This window comes from Cyprinodon tularosa, unplaced genomic scaffold (assembly GCF_016077235.1).
Source record: "Cyprinodon tularosa strain WSP-4 unplaced genomic scaffold, ASM1607723v1 ctg414, whole genome shotgun sequence".
Taxonomy (NCBI): Eukaryota; Metazoa; Chordata; class Actinopteri; order Cyprinodontiformes; family Cyprinodontidae; genus Cyprinodon; species Cyprinodon tularosa.
Genome location: NW_024039135.1, coordinates 364574 through 386319, shown reverse-complemented (window position 1 = coordinate 386319; position 21746 = coordinate 364574). Strand labels below are relative to the sequence as shown.

The 21746-nt window shown below is 37.3% G+C and overlaps 1 protein-coding gene across 24 annotated transcripts in view; it reads left to right on the top strand.

The window, feature by feature from the left end:
* LOC119792225 (adhesion G protein-coupled receptor L3-like) overlaps nucleotides 1-21746 on the top strand; it is a 359986-nt gene that overhangs the window by 183051 nt on the left and 155189 nt on the right. For all 24 annotated transcript variants that reach the window (XM_038298763.1, XM_038298761.1, XM_038298759.1 and 21 more), the window contains exon 5: nucleotides 19326-19435. In XM_038298763.1, the coding sequence (XP_038154691.1) occupies nucleotides 19326-19435 (110 nt within the window). The remainder of the gene's footprint in view (nucleotides 1-19325; nucleotides 19436-21746) is intronic.

Sequence of the window (21746 nt, the reverse complement as noted above, 5' to 3'; positions counted from 1 at the left end):
TACCTTGGGCGTATCGACACTGAGGAGATGCCACATTGCAGTCAAGCCTGAGCTTTTAATCCCAACCATGCATCCCTGAGGCTAAATCCTTAAAACCCTATGTGTTTGCTGTGCATGCCAATGCACCCTTGGACCCAAGCCGAGTTGTTGACGCCTGACCCCTTCTGTATCAGTCACTGAGGTTACTCATAACCCCTGCTCGTCTTTCATTATTGAGATGTGAATGAGGAAGGGCAGAAGGGGGGTGGTGCTCATCGATCGGTCAACACAGGAATACTTGATTGTTGCTTGGGTGCTTGTGCCAAGACTCTCTTCCTCATTGAAACACACAGTATGAAGGTAGTAAAGGGAAAAAAAAGTAAAGTTGAGCATAAAGAAAGAAGGCTCTGGAAATGTTTCTTTCTTTCTAACCCATATGTTGTGAATAGATAGAAATATTTATTGGCAGGGACCTAGTTTGTTGCCTTGTCATACAAGGTAATTAGCAGCTAAAAACATTCTGGATGATGAATGCTGTGGGGGATTGTTAGTAAAGCAATGCGGTTTAAGACTTGGGGAAAAAAGGAGGACTTTGAAGAAGGAAAGTGCTGGAAGCAACGACTGGACAAAGTCGGACATTGGAAGTTACCATGGTGACGACGACTGGAAATGAAAAATCTGTGCTTAAAGGCAGGCCTTGGTGCTATGTGTGAGGGGAGAAATGGCAGCAGCAGTGGAGTCTCAGTAATTCAGCATACCTATTGATTTGTGAGTAGATTTCTAAACACACTGAATGGAGTGCTACCCTTTTGCATGTTGAGGGAGGTCTCTACCTATTGTACAGACAAACCTAAGGACTTATTCAGTTGGTGTTTTTTTTTACCAGCTGAATAAGAATTCAAGAGAAGAATTATAATGTTTTTGCAGTAACATACAGCTCCCGAAGCACTCTTTACCCTCAAACATTTAAGACATATATATTTTCTGTGCATAACAGGCATAACTTTATGTCTTTAAAATCTTATAATTTTTGTTTTCGGTCCCTATCTGCGTAACTGAAGATCTGCAGCAGTAGCATAACAGACTATCTGGATGAGCAATCTCATGCTTGCAGTGATGCTCTTGAGATTGGCTTAACATTGAAGGGATGCTTTTTAAATGCATATCTTGATCAGTCAGTCTCTTGGATATCTGAAACCGCAGATTAGATCAGTTTTCACATGTATTTATTTGCAAACCTGCAATTTTTGTAATTTTGGGTTATTGCAATAAAGACATATCATCACAATCATCAGAACACTTTCCTCAAAACCCCAAATATAATGGAATGATTCAGTTGTAAGCTCTGTAAGAGGTAAATTAACACATTTGAATGAAAAAAAGTAACACATTTCCAGAGTTTTGGACTCTGGAAAAAAAAACTTTCAGTTTTGAATCAGGAGACAAACTTGGAAAAAAATTACATTGATGACACAAAAATCAAAAATACAAAAACTAACATGATAAGCAAACATACGACTTGAACAATGTTGCTTTTGATTTGTATGAATATATCTAATAGATGATGCAAAAACATCACAGCTTCTGGGCAGCGCAAGCTAACAAAAAGGGATTGTTTACAAGGGACTGCTAAGCCAATGACAGGTAGACTTTAGTTTAAGAAAGGAAAAGTAGTGGTTTCCATAATTGGTTCTAAATGGCTGGTGATCTGTTTTAGCCGCCGCTGTGATTCAGGACACCTGATTTCATTTAATGGTTAAAATCCCTAACCTGTAGATTTTAATGGCCAAAAAAACTTTAGTGGACCATCTCTTGAGGCCTGGAGTTGGAAAACCTGGTTAACATAATCTACAGAAATTTTTCCTTTATGTAAATAATAAAGCCTTATATTAAGGTCATCTGTAAATTAATGATATTCATTTGAATTGGTCTTTTATACTATTTAAGATTTATGAATTTCCCCATTTTAGCCATTGTTTGACAGATAAAAGATGTTGCCTGATAAAATAAATGTTCTCAAGCATTTCTTTTTTTTTTTTTTTGGTATCTTCTCTGCAAAACAAAATATAAAGCCCAGGTAACTTTTTCACCATCATTTTGGAATTTTGAAAGCATTCTTTTTAACTGTTCTTAATCACTTAAGGCACATTTTAAATGTGATTTTATTGATGTTAAAAATAAGCTTGAAATGGTTGGGCTTTTGTTTCTTGTTTGAACTATTGTTACATTTATAGATTGATCTGTGGTACAATTCACCCCTTTGATCGCCAGAGAGAGTAATATATGGAAACATTTAATGTGTGTGGACTTATATATTTGTTTTTTTTTTATGATGATGATGATGATGATGATGACTCAGAATGATCCCATATGTGACAGAATGTAGTATGCATATACCAAGGAGTAAGTGAATTAGGGGTTGTTTTTCATCTCAGAGGTCATCAAATCAGAGTTAATGTGGACTCTGAAATTCTTAGTTGCTATCTTTATCTTTCATCTCTTATCTTTAACTTTTTATTTTATATAACTTAATGTAATGTTATTGCATGTTTTTGACAGTTATTGGTCTGCTTTTATTGCGGCATACATTGTGCTATATAATGAAATGTTCTTTTTTTATTTTGTAAGATAATTTGTTAGATGCAGGTTTTGGCCAAGGTCACCAAAGGAAAAATATTTTGGATTACTCAACCAGGTGCATTGAATTTTTCGGATTGTTCAGGTTCAATACATTTGAGATGTGGACATAGAACTTGGAGTTAAAATTAAATCAAAATGTGCCTCAGCAAAATATTAGTTTTTAGGGTGAACATATTTATGTTCTGGGTTATGCTGCTTTTTAAAATATGTTCTTATAACTTATTTTGATTTTAACTGAAATGTATGGCATTTTTTCACGTTTATATGTAAAAAAAAAATATGTATTTAGTATTTGTATGAAGGTCTAGCCTCTATACATTCAAATAATCTAACATTTGTATAGGGTTATGTAGAATTTGATTAAACCAGACTCTTGTCCCCATTTCACTTTACAGTCAATTCGGTCTCATCACACACCTCTGAACTCTTACTTTCACATTTTCAAGACAATTATAATTTAATTCAAGCTGTGACACATCGGTATTCATTCAACCATGGTTGCAAATGACCTGAACTTCACATTTAACATTTTTTAGCACATCTTCCCAAGAAGAATGTGGGGTTTGCCAAAAATGGCTCCACAGGCTGAAAGCCCCAAGGGGCTACTGGTTGGAAGATAAATCAAGTGTCACCAGGATGATATGGAGCAACATCATCCTTTGGCAAGAATAGAAACAATTTTGTTAAATCATAAATCACTGGAAAGACCGCGCTGAGCGAATAGTGTTTAGCCCCAACACAAATTGATCTGTGAGATCAGAGTATGTTTAAATCCTCCCCTTCTACTGTGTGTTTGGAGGTTCCTGAAGGGATCCTGTGGGCGTTGAGATGTGCATACAGTGCAATACTTTGTACATTCAGTTAAATTCACTGCAAAAATGAATTGATTCAAAAGGGAAAATAAATGTTGCTGTATTTCTTGTAGTATTGTTTTTTTTTTCAACAAGTTGTAGATGCTGTAGTGAGGAATCAGTTCCTGTAGCTGCCTGTTTTGCAGTAGATCTGCAGAAGGCTTTAATTGAAGACAGCTGTCTTTCAACAGTCTTCTGATGAGAATCATTAGGGTTCTCCACAATGTTCTTCCCTTTATGAAGAATATTTGCTGTAAAATAATCTCGTTTCTGGAGGAGTTCCTAGAACAAGCCTTGTTTATCAGCTTGCTAAACTTCATCAAGTCATGTGATGGTGCTACCACAACAGTTTATAACAGAAGAGATCACGCTCTCCCTAATAGATGTATAGAAGAAATGTAGCCTCCTACTGCAAACCCTGATACACCTAAGCTTCCTTAGGAAGCCAGTCTGCCAGTAAAACCTATTTTTTGTGTTTTACTGGTTTAAATGATTTATTGATTAATTGACTTTATTGATCTTGTAGTGAAGAAATTTACTCGTTACTTCAGCTCAAATAGTCAGAGGAGAAAAAGAAGGTGCCAACTTATTGGGTCTCTGACTTATTGGACATTTTTTGGCACAGTAGTCTCATTTTCATTATCACATATTGAGTGTAGAGAATAATAAGTTGCCACAATTACTTTTTCTTCTTGTTTACAGCAGTTTTTAAAATGGTACCCTTAAAGAGGCATTACGGAGTTTTATAATGATGCTGCCACATATCATTAGAAACACGGAACCGCAGCACTTATCTGCTTAATCTCACAGCTAATTTGATGTTTTTTTTTTTTACTTTTTAATCTTACCTCGAGTTGCCATTGGTGTCTGAGATGAGCAGCATGCTCTGAGTATCCACAAAATCCACCTTGAATATTGCGCTTCCATTGTTTTCTAGATTGGACCCATTTAACATGGATACGTTTGACATCACATCTATAGAAACAGAGCAGGAAAATGCAGACTTGAAGTAAATTCAGGTAAATGGGATACAGGCTTACACGTAGATGCATCAGGGCTGAACTACTGAGGTGTCAGTCAACTCATCAACTTATATTTTAGTTGTAAGGGGTCAAATAAAATGGCTTTTGTAAAGATATCTTTCAGTAAAATTTACAAAATTCTCTTTAACTTCTTTTTTCTTGGAGCAGTTTCCATTTTAGGACATGTTCAGTGTGTAAATAACGTAACTCGTTTGTTATATAGCTTTAACCACCAACAATACCCCAGTTGTACTTGCTTTACATTTTAAACAACATTGGTTTTAAGTTTTTTATGTATTTATTTATTCATTTATTTTTAATAAAATGTAAAACCTTTGATATAAGTGTCCTTTTCCTATTCAGAAGTGAAAGAAAGAACTCCCCCTGGGATTTGATCAGACGTAACTGAGCATAGCATTGCATGAACTGTCACAGTCTGGATGTTCACTTGTCAGACCACTGTGACAGAAATCCCTGCTGCCTTGTTTTCAAATGAGCCTCAGTCATGTTTAACAGGCCTCCTGATGCGTGTTTTTAATTAGTTATTTCGTAGCTGTTGAAACATATAAGGCATTACATGTCTAGATGCATGATGACAGTAAAATCCTAATGCTATTTGCTTGCAGTAGTAACACGTTTTATCTAAAAAATATGAGAACAACTTGCAGAAATTGCAGCTATATATATATATATATATATATATATATATATATATATAATTTTTATTTATTTTTTTTGTAACAGAGGCTGTAGTTTGTTGTTGAATAGATGAAAGTACTGTTGTTAAGGTTAGACTCACTATCAAGTTGAAACCATCCATTTTTGTTTGGACTCTTTTTTTAGCTTTTCAGCTCCAGAGATCTTTATCGGCTTGCATCTAAGGCACTATCTAAGGATTTTTCATTGAGCTTCCTTTTGCTCTTTAGAGACAGACACTGGTGTCTGCGCCATGCTGTGGCCCTCCCTTGAAAGCAGAAGAAAGCTGCACATGTGAGAGCATATATGAAAGCATTTGTGACAGAGACGCTTTATTATAACCAAGTTCTATTGTATTTTTTGCAATCACTGCTCCACACTATACTGTACCTATATATTACCAACATCTAAAAAAAAAACAATTAAACTGAAATAAAAGGAGCTCCTTACACTCATTCAGATTAATTATAATTTACAGGCTAGCTTTTATTGTGTAATTCAAACGGTATCCTAGCTGTATAAACTGTAACTGCTGCATAAAAGCAGTTATAATGAATTCATGTCTGGATCTGTTCTTTTATTTTCTCCCTGATGTTGTATTTGGAAGCCTCTGACTCCCCTGGCGCTATCCAGCAGGTGCCAAATTTATACTTTAATTGAATTTTGCTGTGCACAGCTAGATGGATGTCCACACCATGTGCAGAATCACAAGCTGACCTCTCAAGGGGAGAGAGGAATTACATCACCCAATATCCGTTGTGGCATATAAACAGATGGATAAGTTCCTCGGGGTAAGGCAGGATCAAATTTGACCCATGTATATTTAATTTTTTTTTGTTTTGTTTGTTTTTGTTCAATGTCAAATAGCATGTTATGAATATATTTTATAAATTAGATTTCATTCTTTAATTAGGTCTTTTGTATTTTGGCTAATTAATTGCCCGTAGAGAGTCATTAAAGTATCACTAAGGACAAAAGTCAAACATATTTCAAATAGGAGGACTCTTTATAGTCATTGTGTTTTCACACTTTATGCTGCAGATAGAAACGCATACAAAATTAACAAATTATTCAAAATACATCATATGCAGAGTGAAATATGCAAAATGGGTAAAAAAAATAATAACTGTGATGTGTAAATATCAAACATTTTAATTAAAAGGTGAAATGTCTATCACAGGGCCTCTTAATAGGCTTAATAGGTTTAGTTTTTCATCACTTATTCTCCATTTCTACTTAGACAAAAGTTTTTTCCAAAAGCCCTTAAACAACAATAATACTGAACGTGTAGAGAACAAAGAATGAAGCGATTTGTCACAAATCTATGCTCTTGAGGCATTTTTTTTTTTTTTTTTGGTTGAACCCACCTCATGACTAGGAGTGCAATTGTGGTTGGTTATTGTCACCACATTCCTAAATATTTGGGCTATTGGAGCCTACTGGGGGATATCAATTTGCCATTTATGGCCTTTAAAAGGCCATCCCATTTAATATACCGTATTTTCACGACCATAAGGCGCACCGTACTAAAAGGCGCAGTCTCAGTTATGTGTGCTATTTCTGTATTTAACACACACATAAGGCGCACTGGACTATAGGGCGCGTTTTTTATATACAGGTACATGTCCTCTACTACCTTTAAATACCTCTACTGCGTATTTAAAAATACAGCGGGGGCAAAACTGAGTATGACTGTGCTTTATTCATGTATTTATTACAAAGTATTAATCAAACCTGGGAGCTGGCCATGAGACAGACACATCGCAGATGACAGAGCTGTGATCACTCCTAAATTAACTTAAAATCCTGAAACCTGCCGACGGAATATGTTCGCTTTTATTGCCGGTATCCTGGTGCCTGCAGTTTAAATTATTTAGATGAAAAACACCTGCCAGCCACCGCGGTGAGGCTGCTGTTGAAGGGATTTCTACTGTTGGTGCACCGCTGGTATGTGGGGGTCTGAGCGCCTCCGACAGAAATAGTATAGGCACGATAATAATCTGGATGAACTGACTGCAATTATTAAGTTTTCAGGTGGCCTTTCTCACTTAAAAACATATTAAAACTACTTTATTCCCACTGATCACAGCAAATATAGCTGCAAGATTTAGATTATTTAGATGAAAAAACACCTGCCAGCCACCACAGTGAAACCAGAGGAGACCCGCCCAGAGGCTGCTGTTGAATTAAGTTTTCAGGTAGAAAAATAGAGCGTGAGTATGATTGTGCTTTATTCATGTATTTATTACAAAGTATTAATCAAACCCATCAAAGTCATCATCCTCTGTTTCTGAATTAAACAGCTGCGCTAAATCAGACATGCCAATTTCCCCTTCTTCGCTGTCAGAGTCACTTTCCGTGCAGCGCAGCTCCTCAGAAATAATGCCGGCTTTTGCGAAAGCTTGAACAACAGTGCCAGCAGACACGTTAGTCCAAGCATCTACAATCCATCCGCAAACGGTGGCGTAACTTGCCCGGCGCTGCCTTCCACTTATCCTGAAACTGTGGTCTCCATCTGTCATCCATCGCTCCCACGCCGCTTGCAGCCTTACTTTGAACGGCCGCTTCACACCGATGTCGAGCGGTTGAAGTTCCTTTGTCAGACCCCCGGGATAACGGCGAGCACAGCGTTCATTTGATTCACCTTTTTTTTCACATCGGCTGTGAGATGGGCACGCAGCGATGGTGATGCGTGGGAAAAAACCACCTGGTCTCCTCAAATACACCTGCCTCAGCCACGCTTTCATCATCTCCTCATCCATCCAGCCTTTTTCATTTGCGTTAATATCATATGTCATCAGAGCGCTGTGTCTGTCTCGCTGTCAGCTCCCAGATCAGCTTCTCTGATTGGTTGATGCGGCGTGTCCAGCAGCAAAACTTCAATTTTTCCATCTCGAGCAGCAGCAGCGCGACGCGCTGCGCCTGCTGCTCAAAAACGCGCTGCGGGACCTTTTGCTGCACCTATACGCGCGTCAACCATTGACATTGCATATGAACTCGCTGCTTCTGCTGCACCTGCTGGGTCCGGTTCACACCGATGTCGAGCGGTTGAACAGCGAGCACAGCGTTAATTTGTTTCCCCATGTTTTTCACATCAGCTGTGAAATGGGCACGCATGGAGTTACATATTAACAGCGATGGTGATGAGTGGAAAAAAAACACCTGGTCTCCTTACATTCAGCCACTCTTTCATCATCTCCTCAATGAGGTGGTCTCAAAAGTCGCAGTTACAACACACATAGGGCGCACCGCACCAAAGGGCGCACCGCACATTTTGAGGGAAAAAAAAGACGTTTAAGTGCGCCTTATAGTCGTGAAAATACGGTACTTTTTTTTGGGTGGGTAAATGTTGGCTCTCTGATCCTACAGTAGTAGCCATTCAAAATGTTCCCACTTTCCTTGATGGGCCCTAGGCTGGTCCCCTTAACATCGATCTTTTACTAAAATATTCTTTCTGTGATCATCTGTGGACATTAAGATGTAAAGAGATGCATTATCTGCTGGTCAGACCCTGTAATTCAGTGAAAGGGTGCAGTCAGAGTAAAAAAAAAAAGAAGCACGCCCAGAAGAAGGAGGGGGTCACCCTAGTGGCTGGAATTTGAAGGGGATTTTGCTGGGAGCTGCAGGGAAGTGGACTGCCATTCAGCTGGCTTTTGACTGGAAAGAGCCATTTTGAATGGCTGCTACTGTACATTGTCTACAAAGACAGAAAACCAGGTAGCTTTCGAAATGTTGATAATGCTCTGGAATCACATGTTGTCTAGAGTGATACATAGGTCAGTGTTCAGAGGACTAAACATACCATCATTCTTTTTAGATACACTTTAGTGCTAAAGCATTGGATCAGCAGAATAAATGTTCATGTGTCTGTATTACTTTCTTTGTTTATCAAATACATAACCCTGGTATGGATCATATAAACTAGAAGCTTGAGTGAATTTTTCCCTCGTAAGACAATTTGCCAATAGAATAATGAAATTTACAGTTTACAAAAGACAAAACAAATCCACAGTATTTTTTAAAGCTTATAATATCTAATTATCTTATTTTAAGACCAAAATACATATTCAATTCATAGATTGTCTTAATTATCTTCTAAACTGAAGGGGAGTTTACTTATTTTAGGATATTTCGAGTTATTCTTAGATAAGGTTTTCCTCTGTTGTTCACCTCAGTTTTGTCTGCAAGCTGTTACCTTGTAGTTGTAACAGTGAGAAGAATGAAAACTTAAATAAACTGGCATATTGATCCATAAACACTTTGTCCCACCAGTTGGTTACCAAACATAATTTTAATCAAAGCTCTGTGTAAAATACCCATTTATCTTAACACATGGTTAGCATGTGCTCATCAGGCTTAGCTTATGTTTGTGCTTCAGGCTGCTGGATTTTTTGCCAGACAAAGAGCTCCATGGATGAATCCATAAACTCTCAGCACCAACTTAGGTGTCTTAAAATATTGGAGGACTCGGCAGCCTGCTTGGTTTTTTCCCTACACAAACAGTCTCACTTCTTTGTGATTCTATTTTTTTTCTGCTTGTTTTTGCAATGGGATGAACTGCATCTTATCTTCCAAACACAATATTAGAGAGGGAGCGAACTGAGTGATGTAAAATCTTATGAAACCTACTAATCTGTCTGAATGGCTGAGGGGATTACGCATGCTGGGGAAAAAAAAAAGGAAAAAAAAAAGCTTAAAATAGCCATTTTCGTAAGCAGTGAAAGGAGTTTATGAGGAGTGCTTAATACTGACCTTTGATTGACCGTCCCTATTGAGGCCTTCTATTCCTTGCTTAACACAACTCTGTAAAGGTTGCTTATACAGACTTATGAACCAATAAATATTATTGTTCAATAGTCAGAATCACCTTATTTATTTCTCCTTTGTTCCACTGCCAAACCGATAAAAAAAATGAACATGGTTGATATTTTATCCCCTACAGCAAAGCACATCTGAAAGAGCCCACGATTCTCTGAAGTTCTGTGTCATCCTGTTAATGCCACCCTTGTTTCTGTCACGTGTTACTCAACAAATTGATCCAATCAACCTTTCATCCTTGTGTTTCTGTAAAGACGTATTCACACATTTCTGCGGCAGCATGCGATCCTAAGCATTTGAGAACAGCGAGTTCCTTTGGCAGTGTTCTTCAAATCCTCCATGCCCACGCTTATCTATTCTGTCTATGTTGTAGACATGTATTCCCAATCTTTCTGTTCTGCCTCTTAATCTGCACTAAGCGGATCTCTTTATGTTGCACAAACAAAGTGTTCATCTTTAGAATCAACGCAAGATTCATCTATGAGATTAGATTTGGTCGTATACAGTGATAGTTTTCAGGTAACATACTTAAGATCCTCAGCTAAACCAGTTAGTATGCAGAGTATCTTTTAGAGGTAATATCTTTAATCATTTTCGATTTGCTTAAAAATGGTTTCTACAATATTATTACCAACATGTGAATCTTTAAGGATTAGAAAAGCATGATATGGGATGTTTAAACTACATTAAAATGGGCCTGGAGACAATGGGTAGATCTGAAATCCAGTGTGAATTGGCTTGGGAAAGTGCAAGTACATACAATAGAGAAATTGTTTAAAATAAAAAATAAATACTGATTATGATAACTAAGATGCAATCCAAACAGTTTTAGATGTCGCTTGCAAAAAATAAGCCTTAAAGATGATCTTGAAGCTTGCTTTTAAGCAGCATGGAGACCCATGCTCCTAAGCAGATTCCAAGTCAGATGGAAATCAAGTAGACACCCATCATTCTTCTAGATTGTTGGAGTCTTTTTTTTGTGCATGGCTATGTGATTGGCCTTTTGAATCATGATGGGGGTGCTTATGTGATTTCTTTGAATGTAAATGCATCAGCGATCCAACTAGAGATTGCTCTGGTGCGAACCAACAGAATTGACAAATGCCCCATTTACACCTCCCCCTAAAACAAATCCGTGCCGGGTTCGAACCGAACTTGGATCAGTTAACAGTACTGAGCTTGTTTCCCTACGACCATTTACACATCACGCAAGCCTGGTTCCTCGCCTCCTAGTAACGATCTACGGTACTACTGCTCTCTAGGATTGAAGGAGGGAATCAAGCAAATCAAAATGGCGGCACCCGTAACATTCAGGAAGTTATGTTTGGTGTAATTGTGATATTTTGTTGTTTGCGGAGAGTCAGGATAGAAGGCAGTTTCGGCATCATCCCAGGTTGCACCACGCTCTTTTGAACCCATTTTATATAATGTAGTGTTGAGAAGATTTCGAGTTTTGTTTACAGTTCTTCTGTTTTATGGCAGTTGGCAAGCAACCTATGTGTATAACCACCAACTACTGGAAGCTGACTGTAAGGAGATAACTCTTTCCGTAAAAGTAAAAAAAAATATTATCAGGGAAGATCATGACACACTCACTTGCAGACTCTGAAACCTCTTAAAGTTTACATTCCGACTTATGGTTTTTGTCACCTGTATATAAATTGTTAATTGCACAAAAAAAAAAGAAATTCTAACAATAAACAAGTTTACACAAAGTGTGAGGCCACAGCTACTAAGTAATTATTTACTTTCGCCTTCATTTAAAACTATTCAAATACGCATTCTAATAACTGCAAAGCACCCTGGTTAACAAAAACTGTCTGCTTCAATAGCATAGTGATAATAACTTATTTGTTTTACCTCATGTCTGCTGTTTCTTCAATCAAGATGGTATAAATGTTACCTTGAATTTAGTGAATTGCAATGGGTGTTGCACCAGATGCACTATCACATTAGCTGTAATGCATCTTGTGGGTGCCTGAATGCACGTACTGTATAACGACTTTTTCCCTCCAGGAGGTTGCTGTCCATCTTGTCGCATTAGCTGAAGTATTCCCACATAGCTGATATTATTAAATCTTAGAGCACAGAGATGAACCCATTGCACTATGAAAGGGCTAAGGACTGAAGAAAATGTGTGGGGCATACCCTCCATGACCAGTCCATTTCTATTGCAAAAATTAGCCATTGGTTGGCTAAGACAATGTTATAGTATCACTTTGGGCTCCATTTGTCCTCTTGAAACTGGAGGTAGGCAGAGAGTGTTGATTCATGTTTTTGTTTTGCTGCAGAATGAAAATTAGGACTTGCTCTCAATGAAAATTATTGAGGGTCATTGGCCCTCCATATAACATTGATTACTCAATAAATACAACATCAGCTAATTAATATGGGTTATTTGAGCTACAACAACATTTATTCTGCATTTTATCTGACACCATGTCTCCTTTAGGTGTGCTACAATCTGAGCAAAACTTTGTACAAAAAGTAAAATGAAATGAAAACTTATAGTTGAAATCAAAAGCATCCATTAGTTGTGTTAGCATTACAAATGTGCACAAAAATATGTTGATATTCTGCTAATTTTAAAGTTTAACCGCAATATTTCCATTATTGTATTTCCAAGTAATACTGCTGAAATTGCAAGCGAAGTGCATGTTCCTTAAGGCAATGAATCTTGAAAAATAACATGACAGCAGCGCATGTAAACACATGACACATGAGATATATTCATACTTCAGCCACAGCTCTAGTGCGCATCATCCAGAACTAAATTTAAACGATCCCCAGGAATCCAAATATGCCACATCATCATCCTCCGAGGACTTCTGCTCCTCTTTTTTGTCTTTCCAAAAAAAAAAACACTCCATTCCACTACTTCTTGGCCCTGTCTTCTCAAACCCAAAGTAGACCACGGCAAAAGGCCTTTCTCACTGTGCCTGGCTGGCTCTGCTGAAGGTTTTATCAGTTAGAAATGAGTTTTCCACTCCACTATCACTGCATGCATGCTCACTGTGAGGGTTTGCTGCAAGGTGACGATCAATGTAATGTCCACTGTCACTACTGTACATGTTCATCCATGAGGACTGTGGATTATTTTCTTCATAAATAAGATTTTCAACCAATGAGTCTATTATTGAATTGAACTGACTGAAAAGGGTCTTGAGTTTAGACGTGTTTTGAAATGGCCTAATTCATAAATAAACTGAGCTGAATTTACTTTAAACATAAATGTTCCTAAAGCACAGTTATACATGGCTACTGTTTGATGCTCACTGTACTAAATGTGACTTTTTGTGACTGAGAGAAATGCTAAACTGAATGTCTGAGGTGGAGAAAAAGGCAGCACAACAGGTGCTGAGAGAGGAATCCCAACAAAATGTGTTTCCCCTGAGGGTTTTTTTTCTGTGCCTCTCCTCCAATCAATTAGATGTGGAAGAAGTGATGTTTTACTTTGTTCACAGGTGAACAATGAGATTTGATACTCCTTCATTCAGTCACAGCGTTTCACCGTATGGAACAGATTCTAAATTTGATCAAATAAATAACGACTACAGTGATGCAAAAACTTACACAACTCTAACAGATTTACGTTAAAGTGATTTTCATTCAATCTAATAGCAGTTGGCAAACAAGACAGGTGTCTGTTAAAACATAAGGTAAATAAAATAAAGTCTTATCTTTGTACAAAAGATGCTACAAAATACAAAATAATTCCTTAAGGTATACCTACCTTAGAACTACATTGGAAGTAGCATATGAAAGACTACTCCCACATCACACAGGTGTTAGATGATGCTGGTCATGTGTTATCTTCGGTGTAATCCAATTCTATTTCAAGTCTTGCACTTCATGAACTTTAAATAAAAAAGTCATAATTTATTTTTTTTTATAACAGAATATTAAATGAAAGGAAAGGTTGTGATATACTAACAATAGACACATCCCAATCTGATGGGATATGCCAGGGTTATTTGATTAAAGAATATGTTTGGCATATGTTAATGCAGATTTACAGCTTGCTTTGCTTTTCTTTTCAGTTTAATTTTGTACATATTGTTTAGAAATATCACCAAGGTAATTTGGCCATTAGGGCCTAACTCAGAATTAACTCCTTCTACTTTCCAAGTTGGATGAGTCCCACCTTCCTGTTAGTTTAAATTATTCTATAACAACCAAGTGTCTGCTATAATCCTCCAATCCCATTTTTATTTCAATGGTTTTCTGTCGAAATTAATTTATCTTTTCTATAATATCAAGGTCTCTATGCAGCCTGAAGATGTGTGAACTTTAACTGTCATATCTGCAGATGAGTGTTAAATATAATCCCTTCCTTCCTTCCTTCCTTCCTTGAACAAATGTTATACTTTTCAAATGTTATACTCTACTTTTTTAAACCACTTTAAATATCTGTTCAGATAGTATTTAAGCAAACAGCATCTGAGACTTTTAATGTGCGTGCTGAGGTAAAAAACGGACATTGAGTATTTTTTTTTTCTTTCTGAAAATGGGTCACGATTGGCTCAGCTTAAGTTTAGAGTTCTTGTTAAATAAACATTCTGATGTTTAATCCCCCAAGAGGATGTTAAATTGATAAGGCGTGTGATTAAAACTCCAGATTTGTTCATAGCCTTAACCCCCAGAGGTATGTGAAGTTGAATCTATGTTGCCGTCTAAATGAGTGAAGGTGGGCTAAATGAATAAAAAAAAAAGATGAATTGTTTGTTGTTTATGTGTATTTATTTATCTCTTGTCTCAGGGTTTTTGTCTTCATTTAAAACTGTTACTTGCCTCACCTACTGGTAACAAACCTCCCAGTTCCAAACACTAATGGGCTCATAGGGGGACCCATAGCCTTCCGTGAGAGTTGTTTTTCAGCTTCATCAGCTTGACCTTCTTATTTAGTTGATTGTCATTTACTGCCTTTGCATTAACTCGTGGTAGGCAAGAAGTGACTGTAGTGACTGAGCGACGGAGACGGATGACTGGTTGGGTTCATGAACCCATAAAACTCACATGGGAGAAAGGCAGCGGACCATATCTCATTACCGGCTCAGGCCTGAAATGAGATAGGTCCCTTTTTTGCCTGTCCCTCACTGCTTCCATTGATTAGTCAGCAGCCAATCAATGTTAATTAAGGTGTAGGGAATCCTTTAATTGTGGCATATGAATCATGATGTCAGACCCTGCCTTGACCTTCACAGGACTTAGACTGTGAACAGTCTAAATACTGTTTGTATATTGTAGGATAATAGGGATTGTAAATGAACATAGATTTTACGTGCTGCTATCCTGAATGTGCTGCAGTCTGTGATTGTTGACTTTTAATAGATCAAAGAAGCCACATGACCAGACTTTGCACGATTTTCTGCAGAAGCTTTTTAATAATTTAGAAAATCGTTGAAAAGCAGATGTATTCCTGCCATATTACTTTAAAAAGAAACTCAAATAAATCAAACAATTAACAGTGCTTAGTAATATTTGTGAAGTTTTTACTTAATGCCTTAGAGTTGGTTTTAGTTCCTTTTAAACTTTGAATATACAAAAAATAAGACCATCCATCCACTCATTTTCCAACACGCTTAATCCCTATTGGGTTCTCGAGGGGTGCTGGTGCCTGTCTCCAGCTCTTAATGGACGAGATGCGGGTTACACCCTGGACAGGTTGCCAGTCCATCACAGGGCAAAAGAGAGACAAACAACCATTCACACACTCACACCTAAGGGGACTTTAGAGAAGCCAATTAACCTAACAGTCATGTTTTTGGACTGTGGGAGGAATCCGGAGTACCCAGAGAGAACCCACGCATGCTCAGGGAGAACATGCAAACTACATGCAGAAAGACTCTAGGCCAGGAATCGAACCCAGAAACGTCTTGCTGCAAGGCAGCAGTGTTACCCACTGTTCCACTGAGCTGCCCCAAAAATAAGACCAAACTAAGTTTACAGTGCTATACACACACACACACACCAATACACATATATACACATACACACACAAGCGTACAGTTGAAGGAAGTGCAGAAATAACAGCAATTGGTTAACTTTCAAATTCAATACACTACAGTGGATTAAAGACACAAAGGCTATGGTACACTGAGTTACATATTCAAGCATATTATTTAAATGTTTAGGGAAGAAAAAAGGACTCAAAGGCATGAAACAGAGAAAACTCTCCCTGTCCATCGATTCATCAGGTCAGGTGCCAAGGGTCTAGCAGGAAATTCCTCTAACTCATTCATACGAAGACCAGACTGGATGTATATTCCCTTCAGCAAGTTCTGGGTCCTGTAGACAACCTGCAAAGAGAGGTGCTCAGGAGACATTAAGATTAGATGTCTGAACCATCTGACTCCCTTTAAAGTGAAGTCCAGTCCCCCATTGGAGGAGGCCTATTTTTTGAATGTTTTATCTGGGATTTTCTCTGTCGATTCCCCATTCCATCAAACATTAGTTAAGGACACCAACACATTTAGAATCCCTCTCTCAAGGCACAGATTGAATCCACCAATAACGGCAACCTAGAAAAAAAAAATGTAAACCAAAGCCAATTTTATTCAGGAAAGGACTACAAATGTATTGATTATGTTAAGAAGCTTCTTGGCAGAACCAAGGTAAAAAATAAACAAGGCTGTTAATCACTGGTCTAATGAGTATTTTTTTCATATTACAAAAACATAGCAGGCACAATATCCAGGATGCTTGTGGTCCAGTGTGAAATTTTTAGTTATTCAGGGTATCATATCTTCTGCTGTTTATAGTGTTTTAAGTCCAAAGCCAGAAGTAGCCAGCTACTATTTTTTGTTGATTCTACAACGTGTCCCTCCACATTTGTCCTCCACTCAACTTCTAATATCTATGCTTAGAAATAACACTCTGATCTTTTAATTAGCCTATTGTACAGTAGGTCTGCTAGTTAGACAACTGTTAAGTCAACAATTTTCCACTTTTATTTGTGGGCTCTAACATTTCTTAATTTAATTCCTGCTTACTGTAGTTAGTGTCATGTAATATTGCATTTTTGTTACCTAAAGGCCATAATCATACGATTTGACAGAAAGAAATGCTTTAAATATATTCATATGTGTGTAAATATATGTTTTACTCTAATCACGAAATTAGACCATTGAGTATATTAATCATTGATATGTTTTTTTTTTATTATTATTCTTATTTTCCAAAGTGATGAAATAAATGCTGCTGCTGTTATACATGGAAGTCCTCTCTTTGCATATGAAGTGGAGCTTCTGATTGATGACTGCCAAATACAAAATGGCAAAAGAGAACACCACAGGCACCATAATTGTGTTCTTTAATGGAGACCCTCATTTCAGGCTGGAGATAATTTTGAAGTCAGTTGATTGTGTCTATACCCTTCCTCAGAAAATCACCCCTCAACCACCTCCCACTACCATAACAACCATCCATCATGTGGTAATAATACTCCAACCATTTTTTTTTTTTTTTTTTTTTTTTTTTTAAGATTAATTTCATCCTGTTTTATGTTTCAGAAAACAAATTCCTTTAAAAAAAAAGGCAAATTGAGCTAAATCCTACAGTTGTTTGTTTAAAGGAGAAGTTCGGTTTTTTACACTTTAAGCCCATTTTCTGTAGTGTCCAGGATGAAATCTAATGATCGACACCAAAAGTTTGACAATTGCTCCTGTCTCTGCTTTTTGGCTCATTTAGAATCACCCCCTGGCTGCTTTAGAATGGCTTGCATAGAGCATGTCCGATAATGTCCTTAAAACAACCTTAAACGTTCTTTTTTTAAAATATGCTACTCACCGGGTCGTCAGCGCTGTTCAATGATGTTCCAAAAAAAGTTTCGTAAAGAAAAAACGTTCCTGTAGTGTTTTATTTAGCATTTTGTAAATCCCATTGAGTTCTGTAGGAATAGTCAATATTCCCCTGCCACCGGAAACGGAAATGGGGCCTGTTTACACAGTTGTAGTCTTTTCGCTTCACTCTGTGTACTCCGACGTCGAGAATCAAGAATCCACCTTTAGTATTCCATTTTCAGAGTTTTTTAAAGTGTTTCACAGAGACGTTAGCACCTCGACGTCGGAGTACACAGAGTGAAGCGAAAAGACTACAACTGTGTAAACAGGCCCCATTTCCGTTTCCGGTGGCAGGGGAATATTGACTATTCCTACAGAACTCAATGGGATTTACAAAATGCTAAATAAAACACTACAGGAACGTTTTTTCTTTACGAAACTTTTTTTGGAACATCATTGAACAGCGCTGACGACCCGGTGAGTAGCATATTTTAAAAAAAGAATGTTTAAGGTTGTTTTAAGGACATTATCGGACATGCTCTATGCAAGCCATTCTAAAGCAGCCAGGGGTGGATTCTAAATGAGCCAAAAAGCAGAGACAGGAGCAATTGTCAAACTTTTGGTGTCGATCATTCGATTTCATCCTGGACACTACAGAAAATGGGCTTAAAGTGTAAAAAACCGAACTTCTCCTTTAAGCACAATGCCTGTATTTAAAAATCTAACATTGTTCTAGTTGTTTTTTAAAGGCTATTTCCAAACCTTACACCTTATTACTACACTTAATGAAATACTTCAGATGTTTGTTGCTACTTAAAATAAAAACAGTTTAGTTATTGTGTTATCTCTCCTGTTCAACGTACCCTGGGCAAAAAATTACATTAAAAGCTTAAAATAAAACCTACCAACTAGTGCATCCAAACACTCCTTCCTGACTGTATTATACAGTTTAAAGACACAAACATCTCATCTATGTTTGTATTATTTTTTTTAATTATCATTGTCAGTAGTAGTTGTTGTAGTAGTGTCACTGTTTTTATTCTACTTCCTAAAATAATATATAGTTTGTACAAAGGTGCAGGGTTATGAAATTTGAACTTTGCACATTAAAAATGCATGTTTTTTCTAAGCTTTTACTTTGCAAGAACTTAAGTTTACCATTTTCTCACACCAACTCAATAAGAGTTCAGATTCTTCTGTCTAAAACAAATAGCTCTGTAAGTCTGGGTTTATTGTGTTTTGACATTTTGACAAAGTGTTTTTCTTAATTTTTAAATCTAACATCTTTCTAATCAGACAGATGCACAGTAATTGCAGGAGGGGATCAATCATCTGGTTTGTCTTTTAAATCCCAGTATTTTAGTTAAAGTTAGTGTTGTTAGACAAATCCTTACGATTTAGAGCATGCAATGGGCTCTCAGGAACTATATCATAGAAAGGGCAATTTTACTATTTGGGATTTTCACTATCATCTAATTGTGCGGCTCATTACTGTTGGTTTTACTTTTTAATAATTACATTTTCTGTGATTTCTGCAGGTGTAACAACAGGACACAGTGTGCTGTGGTGGCCGGACCAGATGTCTTTCCAGACCCATGCCCAGGAACATACAAATACCTGGAAGTCCAATACGAATGCGTGCCCTATAGTATGTATTTCCCACAATTTCCTAATGTTCTCTTTCATACTGATGCCTTTGTAGCAACAATGACTCATCAGCAACTTTATCATTCCTCTGTCGCTACGTCTTAATTGTGCGATGCAGGGTGGTAAAACAGATTAGGACCCAGCAGTGAGCATAATGCAAAGATTTCTGTGATGGTGTTTTGGAGTGAAAAAGAAAGTATACAATTTATCAAGCAGAGGAATGTGAGCAGCAGGGGATGTCATCAAATTATTTGACGTAAGTGGGAGGGAAGGCTTTCAGTATTGTTTTTTATCTTTATTAAATTTCGACGTCTGCAACCCTGGACTTCACCTTGTAAATATCTTTGATCTGATAACGTTACAACATAGCAGATTTTGAAAAAGAAATGTACTTTACTTGTAACAGTTCATTTAAACATGAAACAAATTTACAACACATCAAGACTGCACACGTAAGAAAAGAACTGCTGGTTTTCTGTTCAGCACTTGAAACATGCAACTGTTTGGACCAATAAGGCATTTCTAAAAGGTGCTGGGATCAACAAGAGGTTGTGTCATTAAAAGAAAAAGAGCTGCAACAAAGTGCAGTGGAAATATTTAGTAATGGGTGGGACGGGTAAGAATAGGGCCACAGGATGAGCACATGAATAGGAAATCTACATGAGGTCAGAGGAAATGGAATGGACTTTGCTATATGACCCTAGGTATTGTTTTAGGATGACTTTTCAGCAGATCATCAAAGTCGGTCACATTGCCTGCCAAGATCCTGATGTGCTGTCAGGGCTGATATGGAGAGAAAAAAAAAATGTTTGAAAATATCTACTGTGGGCTTTCAGCTACACGGTCTGCTGCAGCCTCAAGATTGAAGAGAATTGGAGTAATTCAAATTCAAATCAAAACCATCTTCCCAATATTTTAGGTCTTTACAAGCTTCCCTTAGAAGTGTGACTGACAGCAGCTTTCATCTTTTGATGTAAGAGCCCTTTTTTACCAGTGATCTAAAGCCTGCAAGCACCACTTTTATATCCGATTCCCTCATATTAGCACATTCTGTCATTCCAGCCACCCAGTGTCTTTTTCCACATTACGATGTGAAACACTGACCCAGCTGAAGCCGCTTCAGTGGTCAGACCCACACTTCATTGGAACTGTGGTCAACAACAACTCTCATCCAACTTATTTTTCCATAATATCCTGTCCTTTATATCCTGTAGTGGATCCTGTTGGAATGAACTTGAACTTTTGTTTAATTTACCAATAATTGCAATTTTTTCCATTTTTCATTGGTGGAGCTGGACAGCTTGACTCCAGTGTCCTCTTGTTTGTTTTTCTTTTTTTTCTTTTTTTTGTCTGCATCGTAGTATTTGCTAGTAGAAGCCATATACATAAAATTACATATAATCAAATCACCTCCAAGATCAGCAGACAATCAAGATTTTGTGGCCAATTTAGTTTGTTTAGTAAAGCTTTGATGTGCTGATACAGATTTAAGCTTAAATCAACTTCTTCTTAATCAAGTTCCCACCAACGGCTCGAAAATAATCTGGCACTGTTGTCTGGTCTGAAGGCTGGGCAAATAGAGACTAATGCAGGGGGAACTGGGCGGAGCTGAGAAGATGTGTGAAAAGAGTAATCAGACCAGACATCAGTGCCAAGATCCTGAAGCTGTTAGGTTTCTGAATAAAAAAAAAAAACAATAAATAGAATAAAGTATGGGAAACTCTTATAATCCTTCATAAACAGAGATGCAAATTTATAATTTAAAGACATACTCTGTCTTAGAACCATCGTTAAAGACAAGTTATGTCATTCTAACATTTTGTCAGACTACTTGTTACCTAGTGTGAATTATGTAGACGGTAACATGATCGGTGGCACTGTGCTTAAACAGGTGGCTATGGTTGAGTGTTAAACTTGGCTCCAGGAAAAGCATCAAATAATTGTTACTTTAGTGTATGTAAAACTGTAGTAAAGGAAATTTTGTTTAAAAAAAATAAAATAAAAGTTGTTTAAGTCTAATCAAAGTCATCACATTTAGTAGGGATTACTCAGTGTCATGACTTTTTTATTATCTTGTTACAAATGCTTTACACGATGCCCTCCCCTTTTCTTCACATCCTCATCCTCCATAGTTTTGGTTGAGAATTTGATGCTGCTTTTCTATGCAACATGCCTGAATGGGCTTTATTTAGCCGATAGCTTAAGGAGATATTTACTCACAAAAACTCCTGCACTGGATTGGCTTTCTATCATTTCATAATTCTGTTCTGGCATATATTTTTATCTTACACCAACCTTAATGTCTCTGCTTA